The sequence below is a fragment of the Dipodomys spectabilis genome, unplaced genomic scaffold (assembly GCF_019054845.1).
Source record: "Dipodomys spectabilis isolate Male_0828 unplaced genomic scaffold, ASM1905484v1 ptg000127l, whole genome shotgun sequence".
Taxonomy (NCBI): domain Eukaryota; kingdom Metazoa; phylum Chordata; class Mammalia; order Rodentia; family Heteromyidae; genus Dipodomys; species Dipodomys spectabilis.
In genome coordinates, this window is record NW_024870804.1 from 3,354,525 (window position 1) to 3,376,998 (window position 22,474).

General features: G+C 50.0%; 1 protein-coding gene across 1 annotated transcript in view; it reads right to left on the reverse strand.

The window, feature by feature from the left end:
- Gga2 (golgi associated, gamma adaptin ear containing, ARF binding protein 2) overlaps nt 1-18,932 on the reverse strand; it is a 36,325-nt gene extending 17,393 nt beyond the window's left edge. Inside the window, exons 1-7 of the mRNA XM_042689832.1 lie at nt 18,773-18,932; nt 8,615-8,699; nt 7,115-7,190; nt 4,725-4,823; nt 2,701-2,824; nt 1,936-2,039; nt 710-790 (exon numbers count right to left, since the gene is read on the reverse strand). Of these exons, the coding sequence (XP_042545766.1) occupies nt 710-790; nt 1,936-2,039; nt 2,701-2,824; nt 4,725-4,823; nt 7,115-7,190; nt 8,615-8,699; nt 18,773-18,872 (669 nt within the window). The 5' untranslated portion in view covers nt 18,873-18,932. The remainder of the gene's footprint in view (nt 1-709; nt 791-1,935; nt 2,040-2,700; nt 2,825-4,724; nt 4,824-7,114; nt 7,191-8,614; nt 8,700-18,772) is intronic.
- Nucleotides 18,933-22,474: the final 3,542 nt, after the last annotated feature.

Genomic DNA, 22,474 nt, shown 5'->3' on the forward strand with positions numbered 1-22,474 from the left:
CTAGCACTCTACCACTTGAGCCACAGCGCGACTTCCGGCTTTTTCTTTTTGCTTATGTGGTGCTGAGGAATCGAACCCAGGGCCTCAGGCATGCAAGGCAAGCGCTCTACCACTGAGCCACCTTCCCAGCCCCTGTGACATTTTTTTTTTTAATCTCCCATTAATCACCTCAAAATTGGAAGTGGAATTGTGGCTCCAAGTGGTAGAGTGTTAGCAAAAAAAGTGAGCTTAAAAAAGGCCCTGGGTTCGATTCCTCAGCACCACATAAGCAAAAAGAAAAAAGCCGGAAGTCGCGCTGTGGCTCAAGTGGTAGAGCGCTAGCCTTGAGCTGAAGAGCTGAGGGACAGCACCCAGGCCCAGAGTTCAGGCCCATGACCGGACCCAAAAATAAAATTTAAAAAAAAAAAAGCTCAGGGACAGCACCCAGACCCTAAGTTCAAGCCCCACACTGACAAAACAACAACAACAAAAATCTCAAAGTTGGCCTCTGTTGCCACCACCACCATCAATGGGACAGAAGAGGGATCACAGAATGCATTGAGCATGTAGATAAAGGAGCCAAAGTCACAGCAGAATGACTGCTGCTTCTAGTCACCAACTTGCTGCCCTTCAGGGACACAAGGCTCCCTCTCACACAGAGAGGGCCATCCTCCCACCCTCTGATATGCCACCCCCACCCCGACCCCTGCCTAGGGAACTGAGTGCCCACCTCCTTGACCAGGTGCTTAATAAGCCGGTTCGCAGCCTGGAGGTCCTCGGGGTGGCTGCTCTTGAGAAGTCTTGTCAGCAGCTGAACATAACGAAAGGGAGTAAAGCGTGGAGGTCCAGTGGAATTGGCACCAACATTGCCCCAACAATCTGTGTGTGCTACCATACAAAGCTGACACAGTGACATGAGGACGGGCAGGGCCCAGGGCCAATCCCGAAATACCACTAGCTATCATGGGGTGGGACATGGGAGGACAAAATGCCCTAGGGACATCTGGGCACCCTTCCAGATTGCAACAGCTGATAGGGAGGTTCTACTGGCTGCTAGCGGTAGAGGCCAGGGCAGCTGGCACAGAACACTTTAAAGGCCAAGTGTGGGGCTAAGCAGGAGCTCAGGAGGAAAACGCAGGCCTGACATACACAAGGCCCGTGATCTATGATGGGATAGACTCTGATGGTCCTCTTTGTCACTATGTCCCAAGGCCTGGCCAGGCAGCTGGCACAAAGGCCCCTCAACATGAGCTGGGAGGACTGGGGGAAGAACTACAGGAACACAGCTTCTGCCATTCTTTGAGATCACGCCACACTGTCTACAAATGTCACATCCCAGCAGAAGAGGAGCTGGTATGGAAGACAACCCAGACCCCAGACCAGCCTTGCTTGCTGTGCACACAGCAGCCAGAGGGCACGCTGAGTGGGTGCAGCTGGAAGGAGCGCCTACCTCTGTCCTAACAGAGCCCCCCGATCTGCAGTCACCAAAACATAATGACTGTGAGGGGCAAAGGACTGTGCCTGGGTCCTGGCCTAGGATATAAGCACCTTCTCCTGCCAATGGCTTAGGACCAGCCATCCTGGGAGGCCTTGGAGGAGAGGACAGGGGTGGGTCAGGACAATGGCACTAAAATGATCTGTAGCCACACACTGCCCTTTCCTTTCCAGTGCTGCCCCAAGTCCCAGGCCCACACTTCACCCTCCCCTCATGCTGTCCTCTGGAGCCTTCTTTCCCCAGGAATACTTGTTCAAACACGGGGAGGGACAGAGGAGCATTTTCATCTGGTCCATCCATGGACACACCAGACCTTCTGCTACCTCATATCTAAGAGTCTGCTCCGGGGCATGAGGCTCACCCCTCCATCTTCCCACAGTCTACACTCATGCTCACAGACCAGAGAGCATCTGAGGAGATTTCCCAAGAAGGGCACCAAAGCCAAGGGAGGAGTGCCTTACCTTGGACTTCTCTTCATCAGCATCAAAGATGGAGCTCTTGGGCCAGGGGGAAGGTGGAGGCAAGATCTTATCCATAGGCAGTTTAGGGTCTTGCTTTATGATTCCTAAAATATGCAATGCACAAGGTTCAGACATGGACACAGTACCTCCTGACTTCAGTGTGATCCAGAACAAAGTCCAGGTAGCCCTGGCTCCTGATACACTAGGAAAGGAGCTCAGTAGTAGATCTTTGCCAGTCTGCTCAAAGCCTGAGCTCCATCCCCAGCACCTACCCAGAATAAAATACTTCTAGCAAGAAAGAAACATCATTCCCCAGGCAGGAAGCATGTCCTGACTGAGGCCGGACTGATAACAGCCCACATAAGCCCCTGGGACCCATGGCCAGTCAGGGATGGAGATGGAATCAGAACAGACTGCCCTCGGCTTCCTGAGGCTAATATTGGAGGGCAAGAGCAGAGAGAAAAGGCGCCTCTCCTGAGCACAGGGCAGCAAGAAGGGGAGCAGGGACTCAGAAAAACTCCAGTAAGTCAGCCCCTAACCCAAACACCAGTGATCACTAGAGAAATCTGAAGGCTGCTGGCACTGTGGAAGTTCAGGGCAACAGCATCTATAACAGCCTACCCTCTGTCCATCAGAAAGAAGTGTGGCCTATGTCCAGGGCTACAGGCCTGTGACATCGGTTCCACTGTCCTACACAAAAATGGGCCTTTTCCACATAGAAAGCCTACAAAGAGTAGGCAGATGGCCTTGGGGACACAACCCAACCTTGCTTCTTCAGCATCTGATAGGCATCTCGGATCTTGATGTCCTCAGGGAACCAGACAGTCCAACTGAAGAGGATCTCAATGACGCGACCTTTCACTTTCTCGGTGGCCCAGGCGCCCAGGTACTAAGGAGGAAGGAGCAAGCGGAAGGGTCTGAGACTACCTGGCCATCACTCCAGAGGTACTGCTGAGGGCCAGAGCATGAGCTGCTCCAGGTTCAAGCCAGGTAAGAGCCCATCTACAACACTGCCATAGTCATTCTTTGACTACATATAGAATTCTTTACAAGCTCAGATCTTTGTCCCTCTTCCTGGCACAGACTCTAAGAATAACCTGTGGAATTTCCTCAGTGATAATGGTGTTTTGTTATTTCAAAGAAGTTTCCTTGGGCTACAGCAGAGTTTACAGTAATGGCTATTGATGGAGTGCTTCAATTGTCTCTAGGGAGTCTGGTTACCCACCAAAGACTAGCCACATAATTAGAGAGATAGAATTTTCTGCCTCATTCCTTGGCCTGTGTGTGTGTGTGTGTGTGTGCGCGCGCGCGTGTGTGTGTGCGTGCGTGCGTGCGTGCACGCACGCACGCGCACATGCATGTATGCACTCATGGGGGAAGGGGGGGGTTGTACACAATGCGCGCGCACTGGGGACAGCATTCCAGCGGGCAGCCAGGGACTTCCTCAGTATGACAGGTCTGGAGAGCTCACTGACTGGTGAGCTACTGCCACCCTAGGAGGGCATAGGCTCGACTCCAAGTGGATGCAGGGTGTCCTCTGCCCACACCAAGCCCAGCTTGAGGATCACTTCTATTCATACACTTCATGATGAAGCACTAATAAAAACAGAGTGCCACTGGGTGATGGTGGCTCACACCTATAATCCTAGCTACTCAGGAGGCTGAAATTTGAGGATCGTGGTTGGAAGCCAGCCTGGGCAGGAAAATCTATGAGACTCTTATTTCCAATTAAGCACCAGAAACAAAAATCGGAAGTGCTGCTGTGATTCAAGTGGTATACTACTAGACTTGAGTAAAACAGCTCAAGGATAGTGTCCATGGCCTGAGTTCAAAGCTGCTCCAGGACTAGCAAAAGAGAAAGAAAGAGATGGAAAGAAGGAAAGAGAGAGAAAGAGAGAGAGGGAGAGAGAGGGATGGAAAGAAGGAAGGAAGGAAGCAAGCAAGCAAGCAAGGAAACTAGGAAGGAAGGAAGCAAGCAAGCAAGCAAGCTAGGAAGGAAGCAAGCTAGGAAGGAAGGAAGGAAGGAAGGAAGGAAGGAAGGAAGGAAGGAAGGAAGGAAGGAAGGAAGGAAGGAAGGAAGGAAGGAAGGAAGGAAGGAAGGAAGGAAGGAAGGAAGGAAAAGAAAAAAAGCAGAATGCTGTGAGCTGTATGTGGCTCTAGTGAACTGCACACCCTGGGGGGGGGGGGGGGTAGTAGTGAGCAGTGCACACAAGTGCCTGCTGACTTGATGCCAAAGCTCAGGGCTGACACCCGAAGCACGGGGAGGTGGGAGTGAGCTCTTCATGTGCAGGGTATATGAACAACATGCAACCCCACGCAGGGCCAGAAGTCAATTGAAATGGACCAGAGAATTGCTGGCTCCAGAGAAAAAGGGCTCAGTTGATGGGTAAGTGGGAACGGGCGTGGCAACGCTGACAGGTGAAGGAGGAGCTATGTAGAGGATGAGGCCAGAGGCAATTGGACACTTAATCAGACCTAAGCTCAGAGGAACTTTGGGCCTCCAGGCTGGAGCAGCTCACCTCCTGTAGGCCACATGACCCCAAAAGAGGTGGCCATTTTCAAGGAGGAAATGTGGAAATGCTAACTAATGAGGGGTGGGGGTCAGCTGACAAGCTGGACTGTCACCCCCCACCTGGCAGAGGAAACTGCACACCTGTGCTGGACCTCTTCCCGCAGCAGCTGGGAGGCACTGCGCATGCGTGAGCCTGCCCTGCTCTGTGAGGCGACAGGACCTTGAAGGTGGGGGGAGGCAAGTGAAATGGGGGCAAGACCAAGCCCTAGGTACTCACCTTTGGGGACAACACTTTGATCAGCTCATTCAGGAAGCGGAACTTGGCCACCTCACTGTGGAACTTCTCCCCGCAGTGGTTCATGCACGTCTCCAGCACCTGTGCACATGGGTCCCCAGTCAGAGAAAGCCAGCAGCTCCAGGACTCACCTTGAGCTGAGCACAGGGTGACATCGGTACAGCTCACTCCTCTGAGAGCCCACCATAGCCCTCCCCTGCAAGCCCACCATGCTGCTAGTGCTTTGGAAAAAGGAAACACTTTCAGATCAAGAGGAAAAATGGCACCTATATGAGTCCAGGAAGTAGCTTGTGGGGATGGGGAAAGTGCACTCTGAAGCTATCTCACTGTGAAGAGGACTTTTGAGCAGGTGACCAGGGTCTGAGAATCATGCTCTTCCCTGAGGTGGACACCCAGGCATTCCCCCCAAGAGGTTATTCCAGGTACTCAAAAGCAAGCTGATCCTATAACTGACCTCTCTGGTTCTTCAAATGTTCAGCTTGGGTTTTGTTTTTTGTTTTCTTCCCTTTGTGCATCACCAAGGCTTGGCCTCAGGTCATTGTTTCTTAGCTTTTTTTTTTTTTTTTTTGGTAGGTCTTGGGCCTGAACTCTGGGCCTGGGCGCTGTCCCTGGGCTCTTCAGCTCAAGCTCTACCACTTGAGCCACAGTGTCCCTTCCAGCTTTTTCTGCTTATTTGGTGCTGAGGAATCGAACCCAGGACTTCATGCATGCAAGGCAAGCACTCTACCACTGAGCCACCTTCCCAGCCCTCATAACTTTTGGGGGGTTTTTTTGTTTGTTTGTTTGTTTTTTGTTAAGTCGTAGGGCTTGAACTCTGGGCTTAGGCACTGTCCCTCAGCTCTTCAGCTCAAGCTCTACCAATTGAACCATAGCACCACTTCCAGCTTTTTCTGCTTATGTGGTGCTGAGGAATCAAACCCAGGGCCTCTTGCATGCAAGGCAAGCACTCTACCACTAAGCCACCTTCCCAGCCCTTAATTGGGCCAGGCACTGGTGGCTCATGCCTATGATCCTAGCAACTCAGGAGGCTGAGATCTGATGATCCAGGTTCAAAGCCAGCCAGGCAGGAAAAAGTCTATACAACTCTTTTTTTTTTTTTTTGGTCGGTCGTGGGGCTTGAACTCTGGGCCTGGGCACTGTCCCTAACTCTTCAGCTCAAGGCTAGCGCTCTACCACTTGAGCTACAGCGCCACTTCTGGTTTTCTGGTGGTTTATTGGAGTTAGGAGTCTCATGGTCTTTCCTGCCCGGGCTGCCTTTGAACCAAGATCCTCAGATCTCAGCCTCCTGAGTAGCTAGGATTACAGGTGTAAGCCACCAGCGCCCAGCTTGTACAACTCTTATGTCCAATTAACCACCAGAAAAACAGAATTGGCACTGTGGCTCAAACTGGCAAAGTGCTAGCCTTGAGCAAAAAGGCTCAGGAACAGTGCCAGACCCTGAGTTGAAGCCCCAAGACAGACCAAAAACAAACAAAAAGCCTCCACAAAAAAAACAACCACCACAAAGGTATTAATTGGCTTTGTTTCTAATTCTAGAATTGGACAGCGCTTTATTTCACAAAGCAAAATAATAGGTCCTGTGTACAACACTGGGCCCAGAGCCAGGCTTGAACTGCAGCTGCTGCCCTCTGCAGGCAGGACAAGGCCTCACCCAGCCGCTTTGCTCATTTCTGTTACTTGTTACTTGCCAGCACACACAGAGGAAGGACAAGCAGGGAGGCTCACACCTATAATCCTAGCTGCTCAGGAGGCTGAGATCTGAGGATCAAGGTTCAAAGCCAGCCCAGGCAGGAAAGTCTGTGAACTCTTATCTCCAGGGCTGGGAAGGTGGCTCAGTGGTAGAGTGCTTGCCTTGCATGCATGAGGCCCCAGGTTCGATTCCTCAGCACCACATAAGCAAAAAAAAAAAAAAAACCAGAAGTGGCCCTGTGGCTCAAGTGGTAGACCACTAGCCTTGAGCTGAAGAGCTGAGGGATAGCACCCAGGCCCAGAGTTCAGGCCCCACGATCGGACCCCTCCCCCCCCCCAAAAAAAAAGTCTCTTATCTCCAATGAACCACCAGAAAGCCGGAAGTGGCACTATGGCTCAAGTGGTAGAGCGCTCTAGCTGAAGAGCGGAGAAACAGCACCCAGATCCAGAGTTCAAGCCCCATGACCAACCAAAAAAAATTCTCAGTGCTCCTTGCTAGAAACAGATCTGGGAAGGACACTGTGATCCAGAGCTCATTCCTGCCTGCTGCTGCTGGAGGCCTGTGAAGCAGAAGTGCTCAGATGCCATACAGAGGTAGCACACAGAGGCCTGGGGCAGATGCAAAGATCCTCTTTCTAACACTGGGACAGGAAAGCCTGAGGCTGAGGAGCGCGCCCACTCACCATCAAGGCATACAGAGCTTCCTTCTCTTGTGGAGACTGGATCTTGTGGGCCAGCAGCCAGGGTGCATGGGTTGGCCTACGGGGAAGAAAAGGCATGTGGCAGGGAACACGAACTAGTTTGGCTGCATGTGCCGGAGCTGTTATCCCAAAGCAGAGGGACAATGCTGTAGGACCTCTCCCCATCCCCTGGGTCAGGGACCCACTCTCACCCACTTGTGCTGTGACCCTTCCAGATCAAGTCCCCTTTCTGCCAGGCCTCCCCTCAGTCACCCAAGAACTCCAGATCACAGTCAGGCCCACAACCACCACAGTACCCTCTGTTCTACCATTAACTGCTATGTAAACAGTGGAACAGCAAGTGTCAACAGAGGGAGGCCACATTCCAGGCCAGACAGGCACCTTGGGTGAGTGACAACTCCTCAAAAGCTACCAAGGGGTTTTGGAAACAAACTCAAGAAAAACCTCACCCTGGGCTGGGCTGGGCTGGGCTAAAGCTGAGTCTGAGTGGTGGAGTGAATAATTAGCATGCATGAGGCCTTGGGTCCAATAAATAAATATTAATAGTTGCAAAAAAGTACTTTTTAAAAAAGCAAAGTGAAGCCAGACACCAGTGGCTCATACATGGAATCTTAGCTACTGAAGAGGCTGAGTTATGAAGAGCACAGATCAAAGCCAGCTGAGACAAGAGATCCTGTTAGACTCTTATCTCCAATTAACCACCAGAAAAGCCTAAGTGGCCAGGCGCTGGTGGCTCACGCCTGTAATCCTAGCTACTCAGGAGGCTGAGATCTGAGGATAGAGGTTCAAAGCCAGCCCAGACAGAAAAGTCCGTGAGACTTTTATCTCCAATAAACCACTCAGAAAACCAGAAGTGGCTAGGTGGCTCAAGTGGTAGAGCGCTAGCCCTTGAGCTGAAGAGCTGAGAGACAGCGCCCAGGCCCAGAGTTCAAGCCCCACAACCAACAACAACAAAAGCCTAAGTTGCTCCAGTGATAAAGCACAGGCTTTAGGGCAAAAAACTCAGAGACAGCACCGAGGCCCTGAGTTCAACTCCAAGATAGGCCAAAAAAAAAAAAGCAACATGAATTTGCTGACTTTAGAAAAATACCGTGATGACCATGATAATGACAATTTGCCTTGTGAAGGTTAAAATGTGTTTGTGACTTTAACTAAGTATGACTATTTCACAATACTGTGAAATATGTGAAACTTATGTAATCACCTAATCTCAATTTTAAAAAAAGAAAAGTGAGAGAAGGGATGGATTAGGAGTATGGGTAAAAATGTTGTCAGACACCTTGTATTCATTCATGTACTGTTCTGTAGAATGGGAACTTCTTTGTACAACTACTTAAAGATAATAATAATGAAAATGTTAAAAAGAAAAAAGAAAGGGAAGAAAGAATGAAGAAAATCTCAAGTGTGTAACAGATGGTCCCAAGACACCCAGGCCTGTGCTCAGCGTGGGTGACAGTCGATCACGCCTGTGAGTGACCTTACCCATTGGGGTCGATGTTCACTTGCTCACAGAAATTCTGGATAGCTGACCAATCCTGTTCCAATGCACTTGGGTCTGTGGCTTTATCTATCAAGCAAATAAAATAATCAATGTAAACAAAGTTATCACCAGAACTGTGGGGATCAAGAGCTGTGGCATTACCCTTGGAGGGGACTGGAGTGGGCAGAGACCAACAAGGGTAGAAGCAGGCCAAGTGTGCACATGAGCAAATTAGCTCACAGGCAGTGACCCAAAAGTGGCCCCATTTCCATGTGGAGGCCAGAACTACCATGTGGTCAGTGAGAGCCAGCTGCTGGGAAGTTGCCTTAAGTCGCCTAGCTGCATCACAAGAAGAAAGCACCTATCACAAAAAGGCTGCCTCAGTCCTGCCCTTTCCTACAACTTCCCCCACTGATCACCTTCCAGGCTATCCAGCGTCTCCAGTGAAGTCTCTGCTGGTCCCAACAGAAAGGCTCTTTCAGGTTAGAAACTTGAGGGTAACACAGGGATTTTGGTTTTGTTTTGTTCTTTTACTTGATGTCAGGACACACACACTGACCCTTAACTTTTTCCCACAAAGCTACCCACTCTACCACACTTGAGCCACACCTTCACCCTTGGGTTTTTGAGTAGTTAGAGATAAGTGTCTCTCAGATTCATTTGCCCAGGCTGGTTTCAAACCTGGATCCTCAGATGGAGGATTACAGGAGGCATGAGCCACCGCAGCCTGGCAGGTTGTATTTTTGTTGTTGGTGGTAGTGGTGGTGGGGCTTGAACTCTAGACCTGGGAGCTGTCCCTCAGCTCTTCAGCTCAAGGCAAGTGCTCTACCACTTGAGCCACAGTACCACTTCGTTTTCTCTGGTGGTTTATTGGAGATAAGAATTTCCTGGACTTTCCGGCCTGGGCTGGCTTTGAACCACGATCCTCAGATCTCAGCCTCCTGAGTAGCTAGGATTACAGGCGTGAGCCACCAGCACCCAGCTCAGGTTGTTATTTTTTTATGTTATTATTACTGTTGTCCAAAGGTATACTCCTCTCCACTCAAAATTCTCCATCCTTGAAGACTTGTGAGAATTCACATTTCCTGTAGAAAATCTCCAGCCCCTAACTGCCCTCAGGTCTCACTGAGAGCCCCACCAGCAACACAGAGCCTTCCTTCCAAAGGTGGCAAACTCAGGGCATGTGCAAGCCTCATGCCTGGACTGCCAGTCAAAGGCCACACCCACTGACTCCATTCCAAACTCAAACAGCCCAAGGGGGAGGGCGGACACCGCACATGCACCCCCCCCCCCCAACCCTGGTCTAATCTCAAAACCCTCTCTATTACTTTCCAGGTCCCAAGGCAAATGTCCCACTTTCAAAAACACCTCCTCTGCTTTTTTTGTTTTTTTAAATCGCCTATCCCACAAAATATAAGCTATTTTTAACTCCTCAGAACTTTTTTATTTTTTAATTTTTTTTTTGAGGCAGCGTCCCTGTTGCCAGCCTGGTCTAAAATTCCTGGCTCAAATGATCATTGCCTCCGTCTCAGTCTCTCCCAAGTCTCTAGGACTAAGGGCATGTGTCCCGATGCCCAGTTAAAACTCTGCCATTTTACCTGCCCCTCCCCCCAGGCTATGGTGAAGCTCTCAAGCTCCACCCTTCATCAGTCACAAAGTCCCCGGACTCTTCCTCCAGGGACTGTCAGGGGATTAAATTAGATAGTGTCTACAATAGCTAGCACCGTCACACAGAAAAAGAGAGAAACAACCAATGAAGAGAGATCTGGAGGGGCTGAGGGTGTAGCTCAATGGTAGGTGGCTTGCCTGCGCATGTGTGGGACCAGAAGTAGCATCTCGAGAAGTGCAAGAAACAAGAAAAAGAAAAAATATATATATAGCTCACACTCAGGAGGACGAGGTCTAAGGATCTCAGCTCAGCCAGCCGGCAGACACACTCAAGAGACTTATTTCCAACTAACCAGCAAAAAGCCAAAAGCACAGGGGTGACTCAAGTGATAAGCGTTCCAGCTTTGAGTGCCCAGTCCCTGAGTTCAAACCCCAATATCACCACAGCTGATGTAATTATTTACTATTACAATACAGAGAGTCTCTGCCATTTCCAATGAAACAAAAACAAAAAACTACCTGTGCAGCTGGGTGCTGGTGGCTCACGCCTGTAATCCTGATTACTCAGAAGACTGAGATGTAAAGATCAAGGTTTGAAGCCAGCCTGCACAGTTAAATATGAGGGACTTGCTGGGCGCTTGTGGCTCAGGCCTGTAATCCTAGCTACTCAGGAGGCTGAGATCTGAGGATCAGGGTTCAAAGCCAGCCCAGGCAGAAAAGTCTGTGAGACTCTTATCTCCAATTAAGCACCAGAAAACCAGAACTGGTGCTGTGGCTCAAGTGGTAGAATGCTCACCTTAAGCTAAAGAGCTTGGGGACAGTGCCGCCCCACAACCGACAAGTGTGTGTGTGTGTGTGTGTGTGTGTGTGTGTGTGTGTGTAAAACTTATCTCCAATTAACCAGCAAAAAGCCTTAAGTGGAAGTGTGATGCAAGTGGTATACGGCAGCCCAGAAAGCCAAATGAGACCTCAAGGCCCTGAATTCAAACCCCAGTACCAGCACCAAAAACAAACAAAAACACAACAGGTTGTACATGCGTTATGTGGCTGAAGAAACACAGCCCTTGAAGACCAAGGTACAGATTTCTTCCAATGCTTAGTACAATGCCTTTCTTCCTCATAGCTACAAAATACACACCGCCTCCACTCTCCATGAGCTTATATGCCAACAAGCCAAAAAACTGTAAATCAGGGACTATCAGTGACTATTTGAATAAATGATTCAAAGCAATGATTCAGATTTGGCATCTGCTTTACTTAAAAGTAATTCTACACCATCTAAGCTTCAGTTTCAGTTCATGACAAGGTCAGGGTTGACACCTGAAAGGAATTTCCAACGGCCGTATGTGATTGGTCCTGGCAGCAGAAAACAAGGCAGGCAAGCCCAGCCTCCCCCTTCTCCCGGCTGCCCAGGCCCAGGGCCAGAAGGACAGGCATCAGCCTTTACAAAGAAAAGGAGAAATTTCTGGGAGATTAAGTCAATAAATTTTGTTTTTCTTTTTTCCTTTTAAATGTACTAGATCTTGTATCATGAGGATCTGAAAATGGTAATAGTATATAGTAACAGCTACACTGGGCACTATAGAGGCTTACACCCATAATCCCAGCTACTCAAGACGGTGAGACCTGGAGAATCATAGTCCAAAGCTAGACCTGATAGAAAAGTCCAAGAGACGCCACCTCCAAATAATGAGCAAAAAATGCAGGGTTGGAGGCATGGCTGAAGTGGTAGAGTATCAGTTGTACAAGAACACCTAGCAATTGCTTGAGGTCCTGAGTTCAAGGCTGGTACCATTAAAAACAAAAAAAAAGGTCCGGTGCCAGTGGCTCAGGCCTGTAATCCTAGCTACTCAGGAAGTGAGATCTGAGGATCATGGTTCAAAGCCATCCCAAGCAGTAAAACCCTTTAGACTCAACTCCAATTAACTATCCCTACCCCCGCCCCCCCCAAAAAAGGCCAGAAGTAACCAGGCACCAGTGGCTCACAGTTAAAATCCTAGCTATTCAGGAGGCTGAGATTTGAGGATCACAGTTTAACGCCAGCCCAGGCAGAAAAGTCCTTTGTGGGACTCTTGTCTTCAATTAACCACTCAAAAACCAGTAGTGTAACTATGGCTTAAAGTGGTACAATGCTAACCTAGCTCAAAAAGAGTTCAGGAGTGGAGCTGTGACTCAAGGGATAAAGTGCTTGCCTGGAGCAAAAAAGTTGTGGGGGGGGGGGGGGGGCGGTGGCTCAAGCATGTAATCCTAGCTACTCAGGAGGCTGAGAGTTAATGATCCCGGCTCAAAGCCAGCTGGACAGGAAAATCAATGAGACTCTATCTCCAAGGAACCACCAGAAAACTGGAAGTGGAGCTGTGGCTCAAAGTGGTAGGGCACTAGCCTTGAGCAAAAGATCTCAGGGACACTGCCTAGGCCCTGAATTCAAGCCCTAAGAGCAGCACAAAAAAAAGAAAAAGAAAAAGTCTCACAGCCTTTCCTGCCTGGGCTGGCTTTAAACCCAGATCCTCAGATCTCAGCCTCCTGAGTTCCTAGGATAACAGGCGTAAACCACTGGCACCCAACTGCTATTTCAGTTTTGAATAAGCAATCTAAGCTGGGCTCAGTGGCTCACACCTGTTATCCTAGCTACTCAGGAGGCTGAGATTCGAGAATCACCGTTCAAAGCCAGCCCACACAGGAAAGTCTGATAAACCACTAGAAAACGGGAAGTGGCGCTGTGGCTCAAGTGGTAGAGCGCTAGCCTTGAGCTGAAGAGCACAGGGACAGTGCAGTGCCCAAGCCCAGAGTTCAAGCCCCATGGCCGACCAAAAACAAAAACAAAAACAAAACATGTATCTAAGTACATAACCCTGGCTGCTCAGACTAGTTCAGAGGCCTCAGGCAGCTTCCAGAGAAAATTATCCCCAGAGGGTCAGCAGCTGGCCAGGTCGCGTTACACCAATCTGCTCTAAGGGGGGGCCAAGAAGAAACTCAAAAGACACTTTCTCTCTCGGTGTCTATGAAATCTCCAGGTCTGAGACTCAACTGAGCTGGCACATGGGCAGGACCCAGAAACCACACTACAGCCACAGACTTACTTCATAAAAGCAACGTTTTGTAGGGTTCACTTCAAGTCTGCTCCTGGGTCAGCTGTATTAAGAACACAGCTGAGACTCTGGCTGGGAGTGAAATAACTCACCCAAGAGTGACTAATTCACAAGCTGAATCTCTCTTTCATAGCAGCTGCCAAGCACCGGCCGGGAGTCTTGACCCTGGCACCAGCAGCAGCGGGGGCTGGCAAGGGGGAGGTTGGGGGAGATCACTCAGTCACCTTCAGGGAACACCTTCCCCAGGGGTGCTCAGCAGTCAACAATTCAGCACTCATGAAACACCAACGAGACCCACAGGAATGTCCTCTGCTGGATACCAGCCCTGCTATAGCTCAAAGTAGACACGGACAGCAATCTAGACCCCTGAGGAGGCCAAGGGAGGAGTAAAAGCTGTAGGAAGACGGGATCTATCACTAGGAAGAAGTCCAGGCAGAAGGAAGAGAGGATTTACTTTTAGCTCAATTTTTACTAAGCTACTCCTCTGACAGCACTATTAGAGCCAGGACCCACATTCAGATACCAAAGGGACCAAGTCCTTTAAAAATAGCACCCAAAGCTCACACCAGTGGCTCACACTGAAAATCAATCCAAGCTACTCAAGAGGTGGAGGTTAGATCTAGAAGTCTGAAACAAGCCAAGGCAGAAAAGACTCCCATCTCCAATTAACCAGCAAAATGCTGGACTGGAGGGGCTGGGAAGGTGGCTCAGTGGTAGAGTGCTTGCCTTGCATGCATGAGGCCCTGGGTTCGATTCCTCAGCACCACATAAGCAAAAAGAAAAAAGCCGGAAGTGGCGCTGTGGCTCAAGTGGTAGAGTGCTAGCCTTGAGCTGAAGAGCTGAGGGACAGTGCCCAGGCCCAGAGTTTAAGCCCCACAACCGGACCCAAAAAAAGCTGGACTGGAAGCATGGCTCAAGTGGTAGAGTACCAGTCCTGAGCTGAGAGAACAAGGCCCTGACCTAAAGTCCCATACCAGTGAGCCAGTGCATGCATGAGCATATACACATGCATGAGCATACACACACACACACACACACACACACACACACACACACACAGAGTACCTGACAGTGCAATGTCTCACACTTATAATCTTAACTACTCATGAGGCTGAGATCAGGAGAATATCAGTTTGAGGCCAGCCAGGGCAAATACTTATCAAGACCTCCAAGCCAACCAACAAAAATCTGGTTCTGATGGCCCAGGTCTGTCATCCCAGCTACACAGGAAGCAAAAGAGAAGAATTGAAGTCCCGGATAAAAAGTGAGAGCCTTTTCCAAAAAAGTAGGGTTGCTGGTGTGGCTCAAGTGGTAAAGCACCTGCCTAGCAAGCAACCTGCCTAAGGCAACAACTAAAACTTCTCCAGCAGGGAGCTTCCAAAATAAACTATAGCACATCCACACAATGAGCACATAAGGTTTTTTATTAGCAGAAGTCAGGCAAGCATACATGAAACGACATGGGTCAATGATCCAATACATGGTGTGCGGACGGAAGCTGCAGAGCAGAAGGTACAAAAGCTGCTGTTTGTATTTTGAAAGCTTTCTCTTCGGGGAATTATTCCTCCCTATCTCCCACTCTAGAGGTTGCTGCCTCCATCCTACTCTTGGTCTGCAAATCTTTGTTAATTCATCTTCTGGGTCATCCTATTCCAAGATGGACCTGCTGGATCAACAAGCAGGAGAGCCGTAACTTTCCCAAACCCATTACTTCCACTGGCGGATAGCAAGGGACAGAACAAAGTAGAGAAAATCAGGAAAAGAATCTTGGTGCCAACAAGGAGCGCCTGGACTGAACTTAGCCCTAATGTAGGGCCTTTCTTTTGGCTTATTAAATGTATTGTCTTGTACTGGTACCACAGTAAGGCAGGATTTCAAGTGCTTCAACTGTATGAACTTTGATTTTCCCAATAACTCTAAGGGGAAGGCATTAGTCTCCACGTTCACCTTAAAGACACAATCTAAGCCAGGAGCTAGTGGCTCACTCTTGTAATCCTTGTTACTCAGAAGACTGAGATCTGAGGGCTATGGTTTGAAGCCTGCCTGAGCAATCAAATCCCCAAGACTCTTATTTCTAATGTAGCCAGCAAAAAACTATAAGTAGACGTATGGCTCAAGTACTAGAGCATCAGCCCTGAGTGAAAAAGCTAAGTGAGAGTGTGAGGCTCTGAGTTCAAGTTCCAGAACACAAAATCAGTCTAGAAGGACTCATACCTGTAATCCTAGCTACTAAGGAGGCTGAGATCTGAGGATTGTGTTTCAAAGCCAGCCCAGGCAGCAAAGTCCATGAGACTCTTCTCTCCATAAACCACCAGAAAACCAGGAGTGGCACTGTGACTCAAGTGGCAGAGCACTAGCCTTGAGCTGAAGAGCTGAGGGACAAACACCCAGGCCGAGTTCAAGCCCCACAACTGACAAAAAAAAAAGAGAAAGAAAGAAAGAGAGAGAGAGAGAAAGGAAGAAAGGAAGGAAGGAGGGAAGGAAGGAAGGAAGGAAGGAAACAAAAGAAGGGAACAAAGAAGGGAACAAAGAAAGAAAGCTGAGATCTGAGAATCATGGTTCAAAGCCAGAGTGGGAAGGAAAGCCCGTAAGACTCTTATCTCCAATTAACCAGCAAAAGCCAGAAGTGGAGGAGTGGCTCAAATGGTAGAGCACTCAGGGACACTGCCCAGACCCTCAGCAGGGGGAAGTGTGGATAGAGATGATCCAATCCCTTTCTCCTGTATATCTGGCAATACCAAAGACATAAGCTCTTTGCCAGGTCTGGGCAGGGAAGGGATACTGTTGGGGTCAAGGCCAGGGATGTGGCTAAACATTGGATAGTGCTGGAGACAACTCACCACCAGACCCTATTATCAACCCTTTTGCTTCTCCTATCAGCCTCTAAGGGTGGAGTGACAAACTAATTTGCAAGAGCAGTCACCTTTATCTCCCACCCCAGACACTCAGAGACAAAAGCTGCCCCTCTGCCAGCCTGTCAGGCTTCCTGTTTTGGCTGTGACATCCTCCAGCACCTCCCAAGGGAGCCAGTTCCCCTACTGAGGGACCACCAGTACAAAGCGGGGACCACCTCTCTCCTCTTCTGCTCCTAGATTCTCAGTAGCTGCCCTCTCTCCTCCTCTTTCCCTGCAAGCACCATGAAAAAGACCATCTGGCTCACATCTGTAATCCTACCTTTGCAGGAGGCTGAGATCTAGAGGAATAAATACAGTTGGAAGCCAGCCCAGAGAGAGTAGTTCAGGAGACTCCCTCCCCAATTAACCAGCAAAAAGCCATGCTGGAGGCATGGCTCAAGTGGTACATTACCAGCCACAAGCAAGAACTTCAACTGAGCATGAAAGTCCCTAAGTTCAAGCCCCAGTACCCACAAAAAAAAATGTTTTTAAGAAACTTTAAGGTCATGTACCACATTCTCCTTGCAAATGTGTTCTGCCTGACCACTGAAAAGAAAACGTCTAAAGTACTAAGTTATGATTCAAAGTAGTGGCCAACTTTTGAAAAATTCACACACAAAAAGGTTCTAACCTCCCTGACTATGTGGAAGATAGCCAGGACTAGACCTTATCTGAGAAACTAAAAACAAATGGGCTGGGGGTATATATATATAGCTCAAGTTCACACTTGCCCAGCAAGCTCAACGCTGAGTCTAATTCCCAGAACCATGAAGAATAATTGGAGGACAGGGAGAAACCAAGCAGTTTTAGAATATTCTACCCCAAAAGCTGGGTCTGAAGGAGCCTCTCCATGGGCAGCCACTCATAATTCCTGAGCTTGCTTTGTTATACCACCCAGCAGACTGCTCCATTCTCCATTCTGTGCAGCCTCATAAAACACAGCCTCAGTTAACTAGTTAGCTCAGATAATAGCTCTCATTAGTAACCTTTCACCTGCTGAATTCAAAATTCCCCCTTTTTCATTTTTAAGCAAAAAAACTACCCAAAACAGCGCTTTTAGGAGTCGTGTGATTCACACAGCTCCCCAGTCTTCCCCTAGGCTCTTCCACAGTGCCTTCAGTTTCCAGGCTATTCTTCCCATCTGTAGCCTTACACGTTGGGATTCCTGGGGATTCACTGCCAAAACCTCAGCTCTTCTTCACAGGCAACATTCTCCCTGAGCAAACTGCCTGGCAGACACAACTCCTGCGCTCTCTCTCCCTGGAAGTAGCCCAAATGCCTGCAGCATTCCTTTCTGTCCCAACTGTCTTCTTATAAATCACCTCCTCCTCATTATCCATGAGCCCCAAAACTTGGGATCCACCCTACAGTCTTCCTCCACTGAGGACAGCCAGTAGGCTGTTGATCCGGCAAATCTTTTCTCCTCTCCTTCCCATTGCCTTTGTCCTGGTGCAGCCCCAAGACTACCAAGAACTCCCCAGATCTCACCATCTCCGTGTGGGTACAGTACGAGCCTGTCAAGCGTACAAGGATGAGCTTCTCCAGCTAAAACCTCCCCACGGCTTCTCCCCACTGGCAAAGATAAACTCCCTTCGGTGGCTCACCAAATCCCACCTATCCCACCCAATTAGCACGTTAGCACACAGCAGCACAGTCCTCCGCAGGTTCAGTTGGAGGCTTGGCACCCGCCAGGCCACTGATGGAACTTGTTCCCCAGGCCAGGGTGTCCCCTAGGTTCTTGTCCTCTTTCTGGAATGGGGTGGGGGGCAGGAGGGAGAGGTAAGTGCAGGGGGTTCCCACTGTTTACTCAAACACCTCTCTGTCAACTGGGACAATTCCCCCAGGGTCAACAGACCCCGCCAACCCACCGCCAGCGCGCCGAACCCGCGCCCCTCCCCCAGCCCGTTAACCCGGGGCTGCTCCCCGCAGCCACGACCCGGATGGCACGCCGCAGCGCCCCCCAAGCATGCAGCCCGGGGGCCGGCGGCGATCCCCTTCGCACCCCGATTCCGCAGTGGTAGCGGGGTGCAGGAAGAACCCCCCCACACCCTACCCCCACCCCCACCGCGGAGAACACGGACCAGACTGGGCACGGGGGAAGCACGCGCAGAACGGCACAGCGGACAGGAGCAGGATAAAGACCTCGGCCTCCCGAGGGGGCCGCGTCCGCCTGCTCACTCGCGCGCCCCCCCCCCCCGATCCCCCAGTTTCCGATGCCCCCCGCCCCCACCGACCCTGCACCATCCCCCACCCCGCGGACGGGGCTAGGTCGGTGCGGCCCTGTCCGGGTCGCCAGTCGGGACTATAACAATGGCTGGAACGCGCCGGGTACAAAAGCAGCCCCCCCCCGGGCGTTCGGCACCGCCACGGAAGAGCGCGGTGATCGCGGGTGCGGGGGAGCAGCGCGCACCCTTCCCCAGGCCCGGGGGAACCCCCGGGGCGATGCCTTCCCGCGCCACCGCCGAGACCAGGCCCCCGGAGGCGGCGGGAAGCGACGCCGCGCGCCGGGCCTGTCCCCCCCCCCGCCCCGCCCCGCTCCCGCGCGCCCAGGGGCGGCCCCGCCACTCACTGAGCCACAGCTCCAGCGCCGCCGCCGGCCCCGGGGGGCCCTCGGCCGACTCGGCCCCCGCCGCCGGCCCGCTCCCCGCCGCCACAGCTGTCGCCGCCATCCGCCCGGCCCCGTGACGGTCCCGCAGCGGCCGCGGCCCCGGAGACGCTGCTGCAGTCGCCGCCTGGCGCGCTCCGGAGCTGCTGAGGCGGCGGCACGTGACTGGGGCGGGCCCCGCGCGTGGCCACGCCCATACCGGGGGCCCTCGTGTGACCACGCCCCTCGAGGCCACGCCCCCACGTTGCCTCTGGCCTGAGTCTCTGCTGTTGCTGTGGGTCTCCTTGTCCCGGAACTCTATCTAGCAAGGGTCAGAGCCTACAGTTAACCTCACAAGGCTAGTACGCCGTATTTCTTCACAAATAAGGTCCCCAGATAAAATTCAAGACGCCCAGCTAATGCTGAAATGCAGAGAAAGAATTATCCTTTAGCATTTGTATGTGTGTGTGTGTCTGCATATGTCCGTGTCAGGGCTTGAACTCAGGGCCTGGGCACTGCCCCTGAAGTCTTTTAGAGATCCAGGCTGGATCTCTACCCTGTGAGCCACAGCTCTACTTCTGTCTTTTTGTTGGTGAATTGGAGGTAAGAGTCTCATGGACTTTCCTGCTCCAGTGGGCTTTGAACTGGGATCCACGGATCTTAGCCTTCTGAGTAGCTAAGATTATAGGCATGAGTCACCCAAACTTGGCCTTCCTTTATTTTAATCATGGATGGTCTACCTAGATTTTCAGACCACCCTTTCTAAAGTAATATCCAGCTTCCCTCCACACTCCTTTTCTTTTTCCAGTACCAGTACTGGGGCTTGAACTCAGGGCCTTGGCACTGTCCCTGAGCTTTTTCATTCAAGGCTAGTGCTCTTATGAGGCACAGCTCTACTTCCACCTCTTTGGCAGTTAATCAGAGATAAAGAGTCTCATGGACTTTCCTGCCTGGGATGGCTTTGAACTATGATTCTCAGATCTCAGCATCATAAGTAGCTGGGATTACAGACATAAACCACCAGCTTTCTCCTTTGTTTTCTCCATAACATATTAAGCCATCATCAACTTAATACACACCACACACACTTAATTTGAGAAAGGATACATCCTGCTTGTCCCAAAAATGTCAGTTATGATTCTCCAACACTGTGAAATGGGTTAATTAAGTATAATTCTTAGCTGGGTGCCAGTGGCTTACTCCTGTAAATCCTAGCTACTTAGGAGGCTGAGATTTGAGGATCATGATTCAAAGATGGCCGCAGGCAGAAAAATTTTTGAGATTCTTTTTTTTTTGGTTGGTCATGGGGCTTGAGCTCTGGGCCTGAGCGCTGTCCCTCAGCTCTTCAGCTCAAGGCTAGTGCTCTACCACTTGAGCTACAGTGCCACTTCCAGTTTTCTGGTGATTTATTGGAGATAAGAGTTTCACAGACTTTCCTGCCTGGGGCTGGCTTTGAACAGAGATCCTCAGATCTCAGCCTCTCCAGTAGCTAGGATTACAGGCGTGAGCCACCAGCGCCTGGCTAAGTTTTTGAGATTCTTATCTCCAAAAATCAGGATGTGGTAGAGCTCTAGTGGCAAAGCTCTAGCTTTTAGCACAAAAGCTCAGGGGCAGTGCTCAGCCCCTGAATTCAAGCCCCAAGACTGGCTCACGCATATGTGCGTGCACACACACACACAAACACACAGAAATATTTTGTAACTTTTAAACCAGGCACCTCATATCTGTAATCCTACTCAGGAGGCTGAGATCTGAGGATCACTGTTCAAAGCCAGCCTGGGCAAGAAAGTTCTTGAGACTCATCTCCAATTAACCACTAAAAGCGAGCTGGAAGTAGAGCTGTGGCTCAAGTGGTAGAGCACTAGCCTTGAATGAAAAAAACTCAAAGACAGTGCCTAGGCTCTGTCTAGTACCAACACAAGAAAATAAACTAAAATTAAAAAAGTATTTTCACTTGTGAGTTAAATGAGGGAGGGAACCAAGCAGATCTTATCATCTGCCTACAAGAGAAGTCAGAGAAAGGCAAATTTCTATGAAATAAAGGACTATTGAAACAAATATGAAAAAATATGCAAATAAGCACAAAACTAGCTTCTATTGGCAGAAAGAGTTGTTCTTGCTGTGGACAGAATTAATTTGCAAGTCCACAGGCTGGAATTATTTTGCACTGCTATTAGTGATCTGCTGACAGTGATCTGTGAAATGAAAGGCTAGAACATGGAAGAATGCTAGATAGGGCACCCTTTTCCCAGATACTTCCAGTACTTTGCTACCATCCCTTCCCCCTTGCATATCACTAATACATTTCAAGCAGTTCTGTATCTCCCCCACATTGAGCAGTGTTGGACAAACCAGTGAATCAAATCTTTGTAGAATGAACACATAAACTGTGGAGGCAATAAGAGGAGGCTCACACCTGTAATCCTTACTCTTGGGGGGGAGGGGGCGGAGATCTGAGGATTGAGGTTCAAAGTTAACCTTGGCAGGAAAGTTCACCAGACTCTCGTCTCCAATTAACCATTAAAAAGCCAGACTGGAAGTGTGGCTCTCAAGTGGTAGAGCACCCAGCCATGAGCAAAAAGCTGAATGATTGAATGATAGCTTATGGCCATGAGTGCAAGTCCTGGCACACACACACACACACACACAGTGGTAGTAAACATTTTTTTTTTTTTTTTTTTTGGGGTCCGGGGCCTGAACTCTGGGTCTGGGTGCTGTCCCTCAGCTCTTCAGCTCAAGGCTAGCGCTCTACCACTTGAGCCACAGCGCCACTTCCAGCTTTTTTCTTTTTGTTTATGTGGTGCTGAGGAATCGAACCCAGGGCCTCATGCATGCAAGGCAAGCGCTCTACCACTGAGCCACCTTCCCAGCCCAACATTTTGTTTTATATTATTGTACTCTGCCTTAGTCAGTTGAAGCTGCTGTAACAAAATACCGCAGCTGGATGACAAATGACAGAAATGCATTCTCATTTCTGGAGGCTGGGATGAAGATGCTAGCTCCCTAGGCCCCCAGTGACGACTTCCTTCCTCACTTCACACAGACACCTCTGCACTCCCTTCTGGCCCTTGCTCAGCGAAGAGGCAGGAGGAAGTAAGGGGGTTGCTCCTTCTTATAAAGACATCAGTCCTTATAAGGACATCAATCACAAGCTTATGGCTCCTGCCTGAAATCCTAGCTACTCAGGAGGCTGAGAGCTGAATAGGATCCAGATTCAAAGCCAGACTGGGCAAGAAAGTCCAGGAGACTCTTATCAATTAACTACTCAAAAAGCTAGAAGTTAGAGCTGTGGCTCAAGTGGCAGAGCAAAAAAGCTAAGCAAGAGCTCCAGGACCTGAGGTCAGCCGCTAGAACTAGCTCCAAAAATAAAACAACCAAGTATTAAAAAAAAAAAAAAAAAAAAAAGCGAGGGGCTGGGAAGGTGGCTCAGTGGTAAAGTGCATGCCTTGCAAGCATGAGGCCCTGGGTTCGATTCCTCAGCACCACATAAACAGAAAATGCTGGAAGTGGTGCTGTGGCTCCAGTGGTAGAGCGCTGGCCTTGAGCTGAAGAGCTGAGGGACAGCGCCCAGGCCCAGAGTTCAGGCCCCAAGACCGGCAAAAAAAAAAAAAGTGAAACCAAACCAAACCTTCTGCTATAGAAAGGGAAACAAAGAATTCTTTGGTTTCATTTCCCTTCAGTCTCCAT